The sequence below is a fragment of the Saccostrea cucullata genome, unplaced genomic scaffold (genome assembly GCF_032062105.1).
Source record: "Saccostrea cucullata isolate Sc308-1 unplaced genomic scaffold, CSIRO_AGI_Scuc_v1 ctg3804, whole genome shotgun sequence".
Taxonomy (NCBI): domain Eukaryota; kingdom Metazoa; phylum Mollusca; class Bivalvia; order Ostreida; family Ostreidae; genus Saccostrea; species Saccostrea cuccullata.
Window position 1 is genome coordinate 26175 of NW_026939504.1, and position 17621 is coordinate 43795.

The 17621-nt window shown below is 36.0% G+C and overlaps 1 protein-coding gene across 1 annotated transcript in view; it reads right to left on the reverse strand.

Moving 5' to 3' along the window:
* The window catches only part of LOC134253117 (ubiquitin carboxyl-terminal hydrolase 15-like), a 73182-nt gene that overhangs the window by 19141 nt on the left and 36420 nt on the right, over window positions 1-17621 (reverse strand). Inside the window, exon 5 of the mRNA XM_062735627.1 lies at window positions 11903-12047. Within this exon, the coding sequence (XP_062591611.1) occupies window positions 11903-12047 (145 nt within the window). The remainder of the gene's footprint in view (window positions 1-11902; window positions 12048-17621) is intronic.

A 17621-nucleotide genomic window follows, 5' to 3' on the forward strand; every position in this document is an offset into this window, starting at 1 on the left:
GGTTGGTTGGGTTACCGGAAACACAAGTATTTTTTTTTTTGGCCTGATATTTGACCTGATAAATAAATCTTATAATAAAGAAATTGAACTGTACGTATCACCTAATTATGACTCCATTGCTCGTAACAGGAAGATTTTACTAATTATATTCCTACGTGATTCGTTGACACCCTATTGTGACTAGGGCTGGGTGTTGGCCAGAGATCTTGTATAAGTTGTATTGCCATATATCTTGCAATATTTTTCACCGTTTGCGATATATACTGCAATAGTTTCAAAAAAAATTAAATGGCACTTTCTTATCATATTAACTTTAATTCATATGCAGAATGTACATAACTATGATAAGTAACCAAAAGAAATAAAGCGCCCTGCCATAGCATGATACGCCCGTCAAATATTGTTCATTTACAGCAAAACTCCGTTATAACAAAGTCTCAGAAACCTATGAAATTACATCACTTTATCCGTAATTCATTACAACCCTATAAGAAATTCATTAAATTGATATAGCTGGGGATCCAAGATGACTTCGCTATATCCGTAAATTCGCAATATCCGTGTTCGTACTAATCGAGTTTTGCTGTAATTATCATAAACACTTTAGAGTGCAAGAAAAACATGCCAGTCTTTAAAAGGATTTCCCTGATTTTTCCATTCCTTATATTTATAACAAATAATCATCAACTGGTTCATTATAACTTGACAAGTGCCCCCCTCCCCCCAAACACACACACCAGAGTTTCCGAAAACTATCGGTCCTACCGGCAAAACCGATAGAAAATCGAAATGTCCGATGAAATTCGCTATAGTACTGGTCCGTGTGACTGATTGTGGTGAGGGCTTGTCCTGATTAATTTATTGTACTCTGATCTATTGCAATGTCTTCATAAATGAAAATTTCCAATGCAGCATGCTCCTATTCTTTGTAAATATTTATAATCTGATCCATTTTGCAATTCTACTTGACTTATTTACTTCCAAAAACGATCGTTTTTTTCCTAATCCGAATTTCCTCCATTCCTCTGTTAATAGTAAACATATTAACTTTAATTCATATGCAGAATGTACATAACTATGATAAGTAACCAAAAGAAATAATGCAGAAATACATGCAGTATGTAGGTCATACTGAGAAAACGTAAAGATAATTTAAATTTATTTTGAATTTCTATCATAACTGCTATTTATATATGATTCAATTTTACAAGTGAGATATATTAAAATTTCAATTTTAAAAGGAACCTTAACTTAAGAAATTTTCTTTTTCAAGAATTAACTTTTTTTCATAAGTAGTTGTTTATTTTCCCCAACATTTACTTGGGGCTAGTGACTTTATTGCTGCCGCAAGCCTGTGTGGGCTAGTGCCATGCTTGAATTATTTATAGTTGCATAACCCTGGTATCACAGTGTTGCATAATGGGCAATGAAAATTTATTCATATTCAATGCCATTTTCTTTTGAATTACATCTGACATGAAATATACGCTGTATATTCTAAAATTTATTCAGACTGATAGAATATGCTTCGGACTGGTAGAACGCATTAAGTCATCAGTCCGAATGACTGATAGAAATATTTGGTTTTCGGAAACTCTGACACACACACACATCTTACATGTGGAACATAAGCTCTGAAATTTGTCACTTGATATTTTCAAAAAATTTAATAAAAATATCATTATTAAGGTTTTTCCACCCTCACAATTTTAATGGTTCAAAGTACTAAAACTGCAAATATTTTCATTTCATATAGTTTAAATTTACCAATTATTGCCAAAAAGGTATACGTTGCCATATCATTTAAAATGGGAGACATATATCAACAGAAGCATGTGTTAAACAAGAGGCCCATGGGCCACATCGCTCACCTGAGTAACTTGGGTGATGCAGATCTTTACCAGATTCCCCCTCTTGCTATACCAATCATGCCAAACAACCCCCTTCCCTTTTTTATTTAAAAACTTTAGAATCTACACTACCCAAGGATGCTTCCACATAAGTATCAGCTTTCCTGGCCCAGTGGTTCTTGAGAAGAAGATTTTTAAAGATTTATTCTATATATTTCTCGGTAAAACTTGGATTCCCTATTGTGGTCCCGCCCTACTCCCGGGGGTCATGATTTTAACAATTTAATATCTACACTACCCAAGGATGCTACCACATAAGTTTCAGCTTTCCTGGCCCAGTGGTTCTTGAGAAGAAGTTTTTAAAGATTTGTTCTATATATTTCTATGTAACTTGGATTCCCTATTGTGGCCCCGCCCTACCCCCGGGGGTCATGATTTTAACAATTTAATATCTACACTACCCAAGGATGCTTCCACATAAGTTTCAGCTTTCCTGGCCCAGTGGTTCTTGAGAAGAAGATTTTTAAAGATTTGTTCTATATATTTCTATGTAAAACTTGGATTCCCTATTGTGGCCCCGCCCTACCCCCGGGGGTCATGATTATTGAACAATTTAATATCTACACTACCCAAGGATGTTTCCACATAAGTTTCAGCTTTCCTGGCCCAGTGGTTCTTGAGAAGAAGATTTTTAAAGATTTGTTCTATATATTTCTATGTAAAACTTGGATTCCCTATTGTGGCCCCGCCCTACCCCCGGGGGTCATGATTTTAACAATTTTATATCTACACTACCCAAGGATGCTTCCACATAAGTTTTAGCTTTCCTGGCCCAGTGGTTCTTGAGAAGAAGATTTTTAAAGATTTGTTCTATATATTTCTATGTAAAACTTGGATTCCCTATTGTGGCCCCGCCCTACCCCCGGGGGTCATGATTATTTAACAATTTAATATCTACACTACCCAAGGATGCTTTCACATAAGTTTCAGCTTTCCTGGCCCAGTGGTTCTTGAGAAGAAGATTTTTAAAGATTTGTTCTATATATTTCTATGTAAAACTTGGATTCCCTATTGTGGCCCCGCCCTATCCCCGGGGGTCATGATTTTAACAATTTAATATCTACACTACCCAAGGATGCTTCCATATAAGTTTTAGCTTTCCTGGCCCAGTGGTTCTTGAGAAGAAGATTTTTAAAGATTTGTTCTATATATTTCTATGTAAAACTTGGATTCCCTATTGTGGCCCCGCCCTACCCCCGGGGGTCATGATTTTAACAATTTAATATCTACACTACCCAAGGATGCTACCACATAAGTTTCAGCTTTCCTGGCCCAGTGGTTCTTGAGAAGAAGATTTTTAAAGATTTGTTCTATATATTTCTATGTAAAACTTGGATTCCCTATTGTGGCCCCGCCCTACCCCCGGGGGTCATGATTTAAACAATTTAACATCTACACTACCCAAGGATGTTTCCATATAAGTTTCAGCTTTCCTGGCCCAGTAGTTCTTGAGAAGAAGATTTTTAAAAATTTGTTCTATATATTTCTATGTAAAACTTGGATTCCCTATTGTGGCCCCGCCCTACCCCCAGGGGTCATGATTTTAACAATTTTATATCTACACTACCCAAGGATGCTTCCACATAAGTTTTAGCTTTCCTGGCCCAGTGGTTCTTGAGAAGAAGATTTTTAAAGATTTGTTCTATATATTTCTATGTAAAACTTGGATTCCCTATTGTAGCCCCGCCCTACCCCCAGGGGTCATGGTTTTAACAATTTAATATCTACACTACCCAAGGATGCTTCCACATAAGTTTCAGCTTTCCTGGCCCAGTGGTTCTTGAGAAGAAGATTTTTAAAGATTTGTTCTATATATTTCTATGTAAAACTTGGATTCCCTATTGTGGCCCCGCCCTATCCCTGGGGGTCATGATTAGTACAATTTAATATCTACACTACCCAAGGATGCTTCCACATAAGTTTCAGCTTTTCTGGCCCAGTGGTTCTTGAGAAGAAGATTTTTAAAGATTTGTTCTATATATTTCTATGTAAAACTTGGATTCCCTATTGTGGCCCCGCCCTACCCCAGGGGGTCATGATTTTAACAATTTAATATCTACACTACCCAAGGATGCTACCACATAAGTTTCAGCTTTCCTGGCCCAGTGGTTCTTGAGAAGAAGATTTTTAAAGATTTGTTCTATATATTTCTATGTAAAACTTGGATTCCCTATTGTGGCCCCGCCCTACCCCCGGGGGTCATGATTTTAACAATTTAATATCTACACTACCCAAGGATGTTTCCACATAAGTTTCAGCTTTCCTGGCCCAGTGGTTCTTGAGAAGAAGATTTTTTAGTGACCCCACCCTATTTTTGTCTTTTTTTAATTATCTCCCCTTGTAAGGGGACTTGGCCCTTCGTTTTAACAATTTAAAATCCCCTTCACCCAAGGATGCTTTGTACCAAGTTTGGTTAAAATTGGCCCATTGGTTCTTGAGAAGAAGTCGAAAATGTGAAAAGTTTACAGACGGACGGACGGACGGACAGACGGACAGACGGACAGACGGACGGACGACGGACAAAATGTGATCAGAAAAGCTCACTTGAGCCTTCGGCTCAGGTGAGCTAAAAAAAAAATCGTACATTTTTTTGTAAACACATACATGTGATAATATACTGATGGTACACAAAATGTCACATATTTTTGACCCCATTCAGTTGGGCTCACAGCCGTACATCAAAATTCAGGGGAAATGAAAATTTGTACCATATTTTGAAATGTTTACCGGAAACTGCCATTTTTCTTTCACTCCCGCTCTCGCAACACCGGAAATCTCAAACTATGCATGACTTACTGCGGTTGATAAATGTGAACAAAACATCATTTTTCCCTTTACACAAAATCTTTGTTTTTTTCTCAGATTTATAATTTCAAAATGTCTTAATTATGCATTTTGATTGCACTACAAAGCAGATAGTTAAGATCCATTCATCCCTTGGCAGTAATTAGTAGACATGCATCCAGTTAAAGATTAATTAATGAGTTCAATTAATGTAGGATGGCTAAGTAACTGTCTCAATCATTTCTGTAGAGCATCTCTGATCAAGCAGCTCTTATCTGTATCCTTTGGGAATTATAGACAGAAGAACTACTGGTCAGTTTATATAGCATAATTATGTCATTTGATGGCCAGCCTTCTATTTCTAAAATCAATTTTGTATAGATTAAATTTTTAAGACTAATTAGCTAAATTAATATTGTTTAAGGTATTTCCCTCCTTGTATGATGTTATAGGTTTTTGCAAAAACTGTTATTAATTTAAATTTATACCCAATAGAACAATATCTTTTGGAATAATGTTTTTCAATAGGTGCAATGATAAATATTTTAAAGTAAAGAAATTTAAGAGATGACTGTATATTTTCTTTATTTAATCAATTATTCAATCTTTAAAAATGTTGACAAGGGCGATAAATCCTTCTAAAGTATCTTCATACTTTATTGTTATGATCTGGTGGTTAGAGGGTCTGCTCAAGAGTTGCGAAGTAAGAAATTTATCATTATGTCGCAGGTTCAAATTCCACTGTGGGACATGGATACCGGTTCTTAGGATGAGGCCGTATCAACCGAGGTACCATGTCGCAGTAGGTTTTGGCAAGAAAAAGTTCCCACCTACTCAATGGCTCTGAGTGCCAGGTTAATGACAAAGTTTGGAGCTCTCCTCCTGCAAGTGGTGGCATCTCCATGAGTGGAAAATTCTCGTGAGGGGCGTTAAACAATAATTTACAATAGTCGTTATGATCTGTTTCAGTTTCATGAGTTTTAATCGCTAAAAAAAGATTTCCAACACAGAAGCTATGTCAGTTTGGCGGTGGAATAAATAACAAAGACATGTTTTAGTAATCAGAAAGTAGCTGTTCTCCATTAATATTTGTAAAATTGATGGAAAGTGAAATCTTACTGGGAAATTCCAAATCTCACAGGCAAATCTAATCAAAAATACTGAGAGACAACGATATAGGTAAACAGGTCTGCTATTAGATGGATTCGTGTGCTTTTTGCAATGTCCAAGAAAAATTGAAATTACACGCATAAGAATTAAAATTTGTCCCGGAAAAACATCAAAGTTTAATTGACATAAATGATATTCACCAAAGTTTTGAGAACCTTGTTTTGAACTTTAAAAAGATGAAAGTTGGTGATTGTATTTTTCAAATACGAGCTACATGCGTCACTTTCTAAAGTAAACACGTAAGTCCAAAGGGCATAACTCTGTCAAAAATGAGGCAATGGTAACCAAAACAAAACTTGATCTAGATATTCATCTGATAAATCTGTATACTAATTAAATTTCATTTCAGTATGTGCAACCTCTGCGAAGAAAATAAATGGAAACTGCAAATAAATGGAATTTTTTTAAGTCCAAGGGCCACTGTCAAAAATGGTGCGATCATACCCAAAACATAAATTATCTTAGATAGTCATCTGATATATTTGTATAATAAATTTCATTTCAGTATGTGCAACCTCTGTGAAGAAAATGAACAGAAACTGCTAATAATTTGACTTTTCTAAGTCCAAGGGGCATAATTCTGTCCACCAGAAGTCTCTGTCGAGACTGTAGCTCTACTGGTTTATACTTAAAACAAAGGAAGAGAAAAGTAGCATTTGGGACTTGAAACTTTAAAACAGCAATAAATAGAACCAGAAGTCTCTGTGGAGACTGTAGCTCTACTGGTTTGTACTGATCAAAAACCGATGCACAGAATTATGTATCTTAGTGTAGTCTACTTGTGTGATAAGTTATATTGAAATCAGACCAAAACTGTAGAAGGAGTAGCATTTTAAAGGAATTCCACAGAAAATTCTACTTTTAGTAAACATGGCAACACCGTTCATTGAAATCAAAAACCGATGCACTATTATATGTAAATTAGTGTAGTCTACTTGTGTGCCAAGTGATAATGAAATCAGACAAAAACTGTAGAAGGAGTAGCGTTTTAAAGGAATTTCACATAAAATCCTATTTTTAGTAACCATGACAACACCTTTCATCGAAATTAAAAACCGATGCACCATTTTATGTATTTTAGTGTAGTCTACTTGTGTGCCAAGTTATACTGAAATCAGACCAAAATTGTAGAAGGAGTAGCCATTTTAAAGGAATTTCTCAGAAAATTCTATTTTTAGTAACCATGGCAACACGATTCATCGAAATCAAAAACCGATGCACTATTTTATGCATCTTAGTGTAGTCTACTTGTGTGCCAAGTGATACTGAAATGAGACTAAAACTGTAGAAGGAGTAGCGTTTTAAAGGAATTTCACAGAAAATTCTATTTTTAGTAACCATGGCAACATCGCTCATCGAAATCAAAAACTGATGCACTATTTTATGTATCTTAGTGTAGTCTACTTGTGTGCCAAGTAATATTGAAATCAGACAAAAACTTTAGAAGGAGTAGCGTTTCAAAAGAATTTCTCAGAAAATTCTATTTTTAGTAACCATGGCAACACCGCTCATCTAAATCAAAAACCGATGCACTATTTTATGTATCTTAGTGTAGTCTACTTGTGTGCCAAGTAATATTAAATTCAAACCAAAACTGTAGAAGGAGTAGCATTTTAAAGGAATTTCTCAGAAAATTCTATTTTTAGTAACCATGGCATCACCATTCAACAAAATCAAAAACCGATGCACTATTTTATGTATCTTAGTGTAGTCTACTTGTGTGCCAAGTTATATTGAAATCAGACCAAAACTGTAGAAGGAGTAGCGTTTTAAAGGAATTTCTCGGAAAATTCTATTTTTAGTAACCACGGCAACACCGTTCATCGAAATCAAAAACCGATGCACTATTTTATGTATCTTAGTGTAGTCTACTTGTGTGCCAAGTTATATTGAAATCAGACCAAAATTGTAGGAGGAGTAGCGTTTTGAAAAATTGTTTACAGACAGACAGACAAACGGACGGACGCCGGACGCATTACTATCGCATAAGCTCTTCTGGTCTCTGACCAGTAGAGCTAAAAATGATTCTTGCCACTCATCAAAATAAAAACCGATGCACAGAATTATGTATCTTAGTATAGTCTATTTGTGTGCCAAGTTATGTTGAAATCAGACCAAAACTGTAGGAGGAGTAGCATTTCGGAAGAATTTCACAGAAATTTCTATTTTGAGTAACCATGGCAGCACCATTCATCGAAATCAAAAACCGATGCACAGAATTATGTATCTTAGTGTAGTCTACTTGTGTACCAAGATATATTGAATCGGACCAAAACTGTAGGAGGAGTAGCATTTTGAAAGAATTTCACAGAAATTTCTATATTTAGTAACCATGGCAACACCTTTCATCTAAATCAAAAACTGATGCACAGAATTATGTATCTTAGTGTAGTCTACTTGTGTGCCAAATTATATTGCAATCGGACCAAAACTGTAGGAGAAGTAGCATTTTTAAAAAATTGTTAACAGACAGACAGAGGGGCAGTCGACAGATGGACGGACGGACGACGGCCGCATTACTATCACATAAGCTCTTCTGGCCTTTGACCAGTAGAGCTAAAAATGGTGCGATCAAACCCAAAATAACCAGAAGTCTCTGTCGAGACTGTGGCTCTACTGGTTTGTACTTATAACAAAGGATGAGAAAAGAAGCCATTGCCATCAGACAAAAACTGTACATGGAGTAGTGTTTTAAAGGAATTTCACAGACATTTCTATTTTTAGTAACAATGGCAACACTGTTCATCAAAATCAAAAACCGATGCACAATTCTATGTATCTTAGTGTAGTCTACTTGTGTGCCAAGTTATATTGAAATCAGACCAAAATTGTAGAAGGAGTAGCGTTTTAAAAGAATTTCACAGAAAATTCTATTTTTAGTAACCATGGCAACACCGTTCAACGAAATCAAAATCCAATGCACTATTTAATGTATCTTAGTGTAGTCTTTTTGTGTGCCAAGTTATATTGAAATCAAACCAAAATTATAGAAGGAGTAGCGTTTTAAAGGAATTTCACAGAAAATCCTATTTTTAGTAACCATGGCAACACCTTTCATCGAAATCAAAAACCGATGCACCATTTTATGTATTTTAGTGTAGTCTACTTGTGTGCCAAGTTATACTGAAATCAGACCAAAATTGTAGAAGGAGTAGCCATTTTAAAGGAATTTCACAGAAAATTTTATTTTTAGTAACCATGGCTACACCGTTCATCGAAATCAAAAACCGATGCACCATTTTATGTATTTTAGTGTAGTCTACTTGTGTGCCAAGTTATACTGAAATCAGACCAAAATTGTAGAAGGGGTAGCCGTTTTAAAGGAATTTCACAGAAAATTCTACTTTTAGTAACCATGGCTACACCTTTCATCGAAATCAAAAACCGTTGCACTATTTTATGTATCTTAGTGTAGTCTACTTGTGTACCAAGTTATACTGAAATCAGATCAAAATTGTAGAAGGAGTAGCGTTTTAAAGGAATTTCACAGAAAATTCTATTTTTAGTAACCATGGCTACACCTTTCATCGAAATCAAAAACCGATGCACTATTTTATGTATCTTAGTGTAGTCTACTTGTGTGCCAAGTTATACTGAAATCAGACCAAAATTGTAGAAGGAGTAGCCATTTTAAAGGAATTTCACAGAAAATTCTATTTTTAGTAACCATGGCTACACCGTTCATCGAAATCAAAAACCAATGCACTATTTAATGTATCTTAGTGTAGTCTACTTGTGTGCCAAGTAATATTGAAATCAGACCAAAACTGTAGAAGGAGTAGCATTTTAAAGGAATTTCAAAGAAAACTCTATTTTTAGTAACCATGGCAACATCGTTCATCGAAATAAAAAACTGATGCACTATTTTATGTATCTTAGTGTAGTCTACTTGTGTACCAAGTTATACTGAAATCAGATCAAAATTGTAGAAGGAGTAGCGTTTTAAAGGAATTTTTCGGAAAATTCTATTTTAAGTAACCATGGCAACACCGTTCATCGAAATCAAAAAACGATGCACTATTCTATGTATCTTAGTGTAGTCTACTTGTGTGCAAAGTTATACTGAAATCAGACCAAAATTGTAGAAGGAGTAGCGTTTTTAAGGAATTTCACAGAATATTCTATTTTTAGTAACCATGGCTACACCTTTCATCGAAATCAAAAACCGTTACACTATTTTATGTATCTTAGTGTAGTCTACTTGTGTACCAAGTAATACTGAAATCAGTCCAAAACTGTAGAAGGAGTAGCATTTTAAAGGAATTTCACAGAAAATTCTATTTTTAGTAACCATGGCAACACCTTTCACCGAAATCAAAAACCGATGCAACATTTTATGTATTTTAGTGTAGTCTACTTGTGTACCAAGTTATACTGAAATCAGATCAAAATTGTAGAAGGAGTAGCGTTTTAAAGGAATTTCACAGAAAATTCTATTTTTAGTAACCATGGCAACATCGTTCATCGAAATCAAAAACCAATGCACCATTTTATGTATTTTAGTGTAGTCTACTTGTGTGCCAAGTTATACTGAAATCAGATCAAAATTGTAGAAGGAGTAGCATTTTAAAGGAATTTCACAGAAAATTCTATTTTTAGTAACCATGGCAACACCGTTCATAGAAATCAAAAACCGATGCACAGAATTATGTATATTAGTGTAGTCTACTTGTGTACCAATTTATACTGAAATCAGACCAAAACTGTAGAAGGAGTAGCGTTTTAAAGGAATTCACAGAAAATTCTATTTTTAGTAACCATGGCAACACCGTTCATCAAAATCAAAAACTGATGCACTATTTTATGTATCTTAATGTAGTCTACTTGTGTGCCAAGTAATATTGAAATCAGACCAAAACTATAGAGGGAGTAGCATTTTGAAGGAATTTCACAGAAAACTCTATTTTTAGTAACCATGGCAACACCTTTCATCGAAATCAAAAACCGATGCACTATTTTATGTTTCTTAGTGTAGTCTACTTGTGTGCCAAGTTATACTGAAATCAGACCAAAATTGTAGAAGGAGTATCCATTTTAAAGGAATTTCACAGAAAATTCTATTTTTAGTAACCATGGCTACACCGTTCATCGAAATCAAAAACCGATGCACTATTTAATATATCTTAGTGTAGTCTACTTGTGTGCCAAGTAATATTGAAATCAGACCAAAACTGTAGAAGGAGTAGCATTTTAAAGGAATTTCACAGAAAATTCTATTTTTAGTAACCATGGCTACACCGTTCATCGAAATCAAAAACCGATGCACTATTTAATATATCTTAGTGTAGTCTACTTGTGTGCCAAGTTACACTGAAATCAGACCAAAATTGTAGAAGGAGTAGCCGTTTTAAAGGAATTTCACAGAAAATTCTATTTTTAGTAACCATGGCTACACCTTTCATCGAAATCAAAAACCGTTGCACTATTTAATGTATCTTAGTGTAGTCTACTTGTGTACCAAGTTATATTGAAATCAGATCAAAATTGTAGAAGGAGTAGCGTTTTAAAGGAATTTCACAGAAAATTCTATTTTTAGTAACCATGGCAACACCGTTCATCGAAATCAAAAACCGATGCACTATTTTATGTATCTTAATGTAGTCTACTTGTGTGCCAAGTTATATTAAAATCAGACCAAAACTGTAGGAGAAGTAGCCTTTTGAAAAATTGTTTACAGACAGACGGACAGACAGAAGGATGGACGACGGACACCTTACTATCGCATAAGCTCTTCTGGTCTCTGACCAGTAGAGCTAAAAATTGACTTAGATATTTATCTGATATATCTGTATACCAAATTTCATTTCAGTATGTGCAAGGGTTGTGAAGAAAATGAACAGAAACTAAGTGGACCAACAGACCGACAGACAGCAGCAAAGCGATATGCCCTCCCTTCTTTGAAGGAGGGGGGCATGAAAATTGGAGCAAATACTACAAGCTTTAATTTTTTAATGAAGCTTACAAAATTGACATGTAACCGGGGACCACAGGTAATGCCTTATTGAGACTTGTTATTTTATCTTAAATTTTAGGAATACCTGTATTGCAGAGTTCATGAAACATGTATTTCCTAAATTTGCCAATCCACACAGTCCAGGAGCAACAGTTCCTCTTCCAGAATCATGTTCATTAGTCGAGTAGCTGTTGAATGAGGTTTTGTTATGACTGCAATCTGTTTCTGTTCTAAAATTGTAACAGACTTCATGAAATTAAAGTCAACAAGAGGTCCATGGTCCACATCACTCACCTGAGCTCATTGGCTCGGCAAAAACACAAATAAGTTCAGTATTGAAAAGATTGGGGGGGGGGGGGGGTAAATATAATATAACAAATGATTGTTGTACTTGAGAAGATTTTAAAACAAGAGGCCCAATGTGCCTGAGTAACTTTGGCCTTGCTGTTCTTCACCAGATTCCCCCCCCCTCCTGTAATACCTACTGTGTCCTCATCCTACAACAAGGGGTCATGATTGAGAAAATTTAGAATCTGAACTACCCCAGGATGCTTCCACATAAGTTTCAGCTTTTCTGGCCCAATGCATTTTGAGAAGTTTTTTTTAAAATGGTTTTTACTGTACTAGTATATTTCAATGTAAAACTGAGGATTCCTTAATGTGGCTCTGCCCTATCCCCCATGGGTCATGATTTGAATAATTTTGAATCTAAACTATCCCAGGATGCTTTCACATAGGTTACAACTTTTCTGGCCCAATGATCTTAAGAAGATTTTTAATGATTTTTCCTACATACTGTAGATGTACTTTTATCTGTGTGGTATTAATTTACGCTATGAACGTGGACACATTTTTTCTGCAGAAATTTATCACAATGTACTTAAAGTGTATTTAGGAATGAAACTGCACTAAATAAATGAGGATATGAGAAAGGTAATACAGTATTAGATACGTAGGTATAGGCCTACATGTTAAATATACATGCATTTTCTATGCATATCTATCCTTGAAATATGTACACACCCTAAATTATGCAAAGATGTTTTAAGAATTCACAAAATAATAAATTCATTCTTGGAAAAATAATTTTTCTTGCATAAAGGTCCTTACCTCAAACTAGGTTTTCTCCCCCTAGTTAGAGATAACGGCATGTGCCACACGGTATTGTCCTCAAGCGGATATGTGTCAATCATCCAATTATAGAAACGTCAATTTTTAAGACCCGTGTTTTACTGAAGTTTTTCAGATCCCTTTGTGTTTATACTGGTATAATTAATTGAATTGTAAATGACATATTAACACGGAAATTAACTCCAAATCAATTAAGTTTAAAATATTTATTTGCTTTAAATATTTAATTTTTAGAAACTCACGACGCGCATATCAAAAAGAATCAGGTCATCAAAATCATTTACATTTAATCTCTGAAAAATTACACTTACACGTGGCAGCAAAAGTTCATGCCATGTAAAAAATAAAAAAAGAAAATTACTTTGCTGTTTTCTTGTGAAAGATTCACTGATTTTCTTATGTTTGAACGGACAGGTGTGCGTTGATCAGCCACCTTACATGACTTGACCTCAGTGTTGATAATCGTACATGTGCGTATACAGCATGTGTTTATTGACTTCATTCCCCCTTTTAAAAAAAGTTTATTTGAAGTTGATGTATGTAAACCTCAAGAATTATTTCATGATAATTCGTAAGTGAGCTGACGGGAACGTACCGCATATGTACATGTATGTTGTTCCGAGTCATTTGAATGTTTTATTCTTTGAAAAAATTGTATATTCATAAGGCGGAAAAATTTTAACTATTAAAACTTCCCTTCACCCAAGGATACCAGTATTTCATAACAAGTCTTGTTAAAATTAGCAATATGGTTCTTGAAAATTTTGAACAAGAGGCCCAGGGGCCACAGCGCTCACCTGAGCACATCGGGCTTGAATTTACTCCCCCCCCCCCCCCTCCAGGCGTTCATCATTTGAACAAACTAAAATCTACACTACCTGAGGATGATTCCATATATATATCACTAATCATAGCTTTGAAGTACTTGAAAAGAAGATTTTAAAAGGTTTCCCTATATATATCCCTATGTAAAACTTGGGTCGGCCATTTTGGCCCCACCCTAGCCCCAGGGGTCGTGATTTGAACAAACTTGAATCTGCACTACCTGAGGATGATTCGACATGAGTTTCATCTTTCCTGGCCCAGTGGTTCTTGAGAAGGATTTTTAATGATTTTTTCTATATATTCCTATGTAAAACTTGGGTCGGCCATTTTGGCCCCACCCTTGCCCTGGGGGTCATGAATTGAACAAACTTGAATCTACACTACCTGAGGATGCTTCCATATGAGTTTCATCTTTCCTGGCCCAGTGTTTCTGGAGAAGAAGATTTTTAAAGATTTTTCCTATGTATTCCTATGTAAAACTTGGGTCGGCCATTTTGGCCCCCCCTTGCCCCGGGGGTCATGATTTGAACAAACTTGAATCTACACTACCTGAGGATGCTTCCATATGAGTTTCATCTTTCCTGGCCCAGCGGTTCTGGAGAAGAAGATTTTTTAAAAATGCCATTAATTTTTAACAAATTTATGATTATCTCCCTTTGGAAAAGGGCGTGGCCCTTCATTTGAACAAACTTGAATCCCCTTCACCCAAGGATACTTTGTGCCAAGTTTGGTTGAAATTGACCCAGTGGTTCTTGAGAAGAAGATGAAAATGTGAAAAGTTTACGCCGACGACGACAACGACGACGACAACGACAACGACAGACGACGGACAAATTTTGATCAGAAAAGCTCACTTGAGCCTTCGGCTCAGGTGAGCTAAAAACATATCCCAGGGGTCATCATTTTAACAACCTTGAATCTACACTACTTGAGGATCCTTCCTTATCAAAATGACAAATTACGGATTTGCATTTTTTGAGAAGATATTATACAGTTATTAACTGGGTATGAAGGCAACAAATGCAGGTGAGCTAAAAAAAACTGTAAAGCAGCTTCAGCTTGTTATATGAACCTATTAATGTAAATGGTTCTATGAGCTTGTTGATTTCAAGTCTGTAACATACAGATGGGGCTTGCTTATAACCAGTTGCAGAGTGTGTCACATGGCTTGACGGAGTATCAATTGTACGAATTCAAGGTCACTATCAGAGGAACTGTACACTCCTTTAAGGTCTTTCTACTGCTGAAACATTGCAGAATGATAACCTTTAAAAGATTATTTAGAATGTGGCATGACCTTGACTCGAGGGCAATTTGTCCTATTTGCAGATCCAGTGGAAGATCTACCTGTTGCTTTCACTCAAGACCTACTCTTTCAGTTGAAATATTCCCACAATTCAATTAAGATACATAATTTGACAAAGTTAGATGATTTTAGGCCAATTAAAACTGGAATACCCAAATAAAGCAATAAAATTTCAAAGTAGGTCATGGTGACCTACTTGTTGGTTGATATATATTCCAAGGATCCAAGTTGCATCAATTGACAAAGTTTGATGATTCTAGCCAAGTGTATATAGTATATAAGTCTTAAACAAGAGGCCCATACCACATTGCTAACCTGCACATTGTAGCTAAAAAAGGGAAGCAGAAATCAGTTTATTCAGTGAACATGGCGTGATGAATAGCAATTGCTCCGCTGGTATATTCCAGGATGCGTGCTAGCACATCATGGAAAATATGCCAGCAGAGCTTTTGCTATTTATAATGCCATGTTCACTGAATAATTGTTGTTTATTACTTATATTTGCATTCTTTGATGTTGTCAAGAATATCAGAAGAAATCATGTTCAAATCATTACCCCTTGGGGTAGGGCAGGGCCACAATGGCTGATCAAAGTTTTACATAGAAGTACAAAGGGAAATTCTTTAAAAATCTTCTTCTCAAGAATAACAAAGGCATGAATGATAAATTGATCATATTTATATGGAAGCATCCTCAGGTAGTGTAGATTCAAGTTTGTTCAAATCATGACCCAGGGGGGTAGGGGGCCACAATGGCCGATCAAAGTTTTACACAGAAATGTATAGGGAAATTCTTTAAAAATCTTCTTCTCAAGATTTTAAAAACAAGAGGCCCATGGGCCACCTCGCTCACCTGAGAAGCGTTGACCATTCCGTTCTTTACCAGATTTCCCCCTTGTAATACATATTGTGACCCCACCCTACCCCACTGATCATAATTTAGACAATTTGAAATTTACACTACCATAGGAAGCTTTGATTCCCCATTGTAAAAATTTGATTCCCAATTGTGGCCCCGTCCTACCCCGGGGGGTCATGATTAGAACAATTTAGAATCTACACTACCCCAGGTTGCTTCCACATAAGTTTCAGCTTTTCTGGCCCAGTGGTTCTTGAGAAGAAGATTAAAGATTTTTCCTATATATTTCTATGTAAAACTTTGAATCCCCATTGTGGCCCCGCCCAACCCACGGGGGTCATGATTTGAACAATTTAGAATCTACACTATCCCAAGATGCTTCAACGTAAGTTTCAGCTTTTCTGGCCCAGTGCTTCTTGAGAAGATTTTCATAGATTTTTCCTATATTTTTCTTTGTAAAACTTTGATTCCCTGTCGTGGCCCCGTCCAACCCCAGAGGGTCATGATTTGAACAACTTAGAACCTACACTACCCCAGGATGCTTCCACATAAGTTTCAGCTTTTCTGGCCCAGTGGTTCTTGAGAAGAAGATTTTTAAAGATTTTTTCTGATATATTTCTATGTAAAACTTTGATTCCCCATTGTGGCCCCGCCCTACCCCCGGGGGTCATGATTTGAATAATTTAGAATCCACACTATCCCAGAATGCTTCCACATAATTTTCAGCTTTTCTGGCCCAGTGGTTCTTGAGAAGAAGATTTTTTAATGACCCCACCCTATTTTTGTCTTTTCTTGATTACCTCCCCTTATGAGGGGACTTGGCCCTTCATTTTAACAATTTAAATTACCCTTCATCCAAGGATGCTTTGTACCAAGTTTAGTCAAAATTGGCCCAGTGGTTCTTGAGGAGAAGTCAAAAATGTGAAAAGTTTACAGACGGACAGACAGACAGACAGACAGACAGACGGACGGAAGGACGGACAACGGACAAAATGTGATCAGAAAAGCTCACTTGAGCTTTCGGCTCAGGTGAGCTAATAAGTCACTGTGACCTACATTTAAGCTGACATTCTCTGAGGATTCAAGATGCATCAACCAGGCACTTGGGGGCTTGACCCCCCGACCCCCATTTTCAATTTTTATTCTTTTTAAATCTGGGCTCGACACACATTTGTCCTATTTTGGTAGTCTAATATGCACTACTTGGTATTTGTTATGTGACCCTTTTGTCTCTATAAGCCATTTTTAAAAATATCGTTTTCCACTGATACATATAAAGAGAGAAGGCTTGCAAGTTTTCTCTTTTTTCGTCATTTGCCTCACCTCTCTTAAACTTCGCGTGATCATTTACCTAAAGAAGAATAAAACATGGGATGTGCATACATCAATAAAATTGTTACATATTCCTCTTTCTTTTCATATTTCTATTTAAATTTTAAGTGCCACCGATTTGTAAATATTTCGATTAAATCACTCGCATCCAGGCTAGATTTTGTTGGTGTGTCACAGAAGTGAACAGCCACTAAATTTTCATATTTCTTAATTACCTTTCCTTGAAAGAGGGCATGACCCTTCACTAGAACATACTTTAATCCCATTCACCTAAGGATGCTTTGTGGCAAGTTTGGTTGAAATTGGCCCTGTGTTTCTGGGGAAGAAGTCGAAAATGTGAAAAGTTTACAGA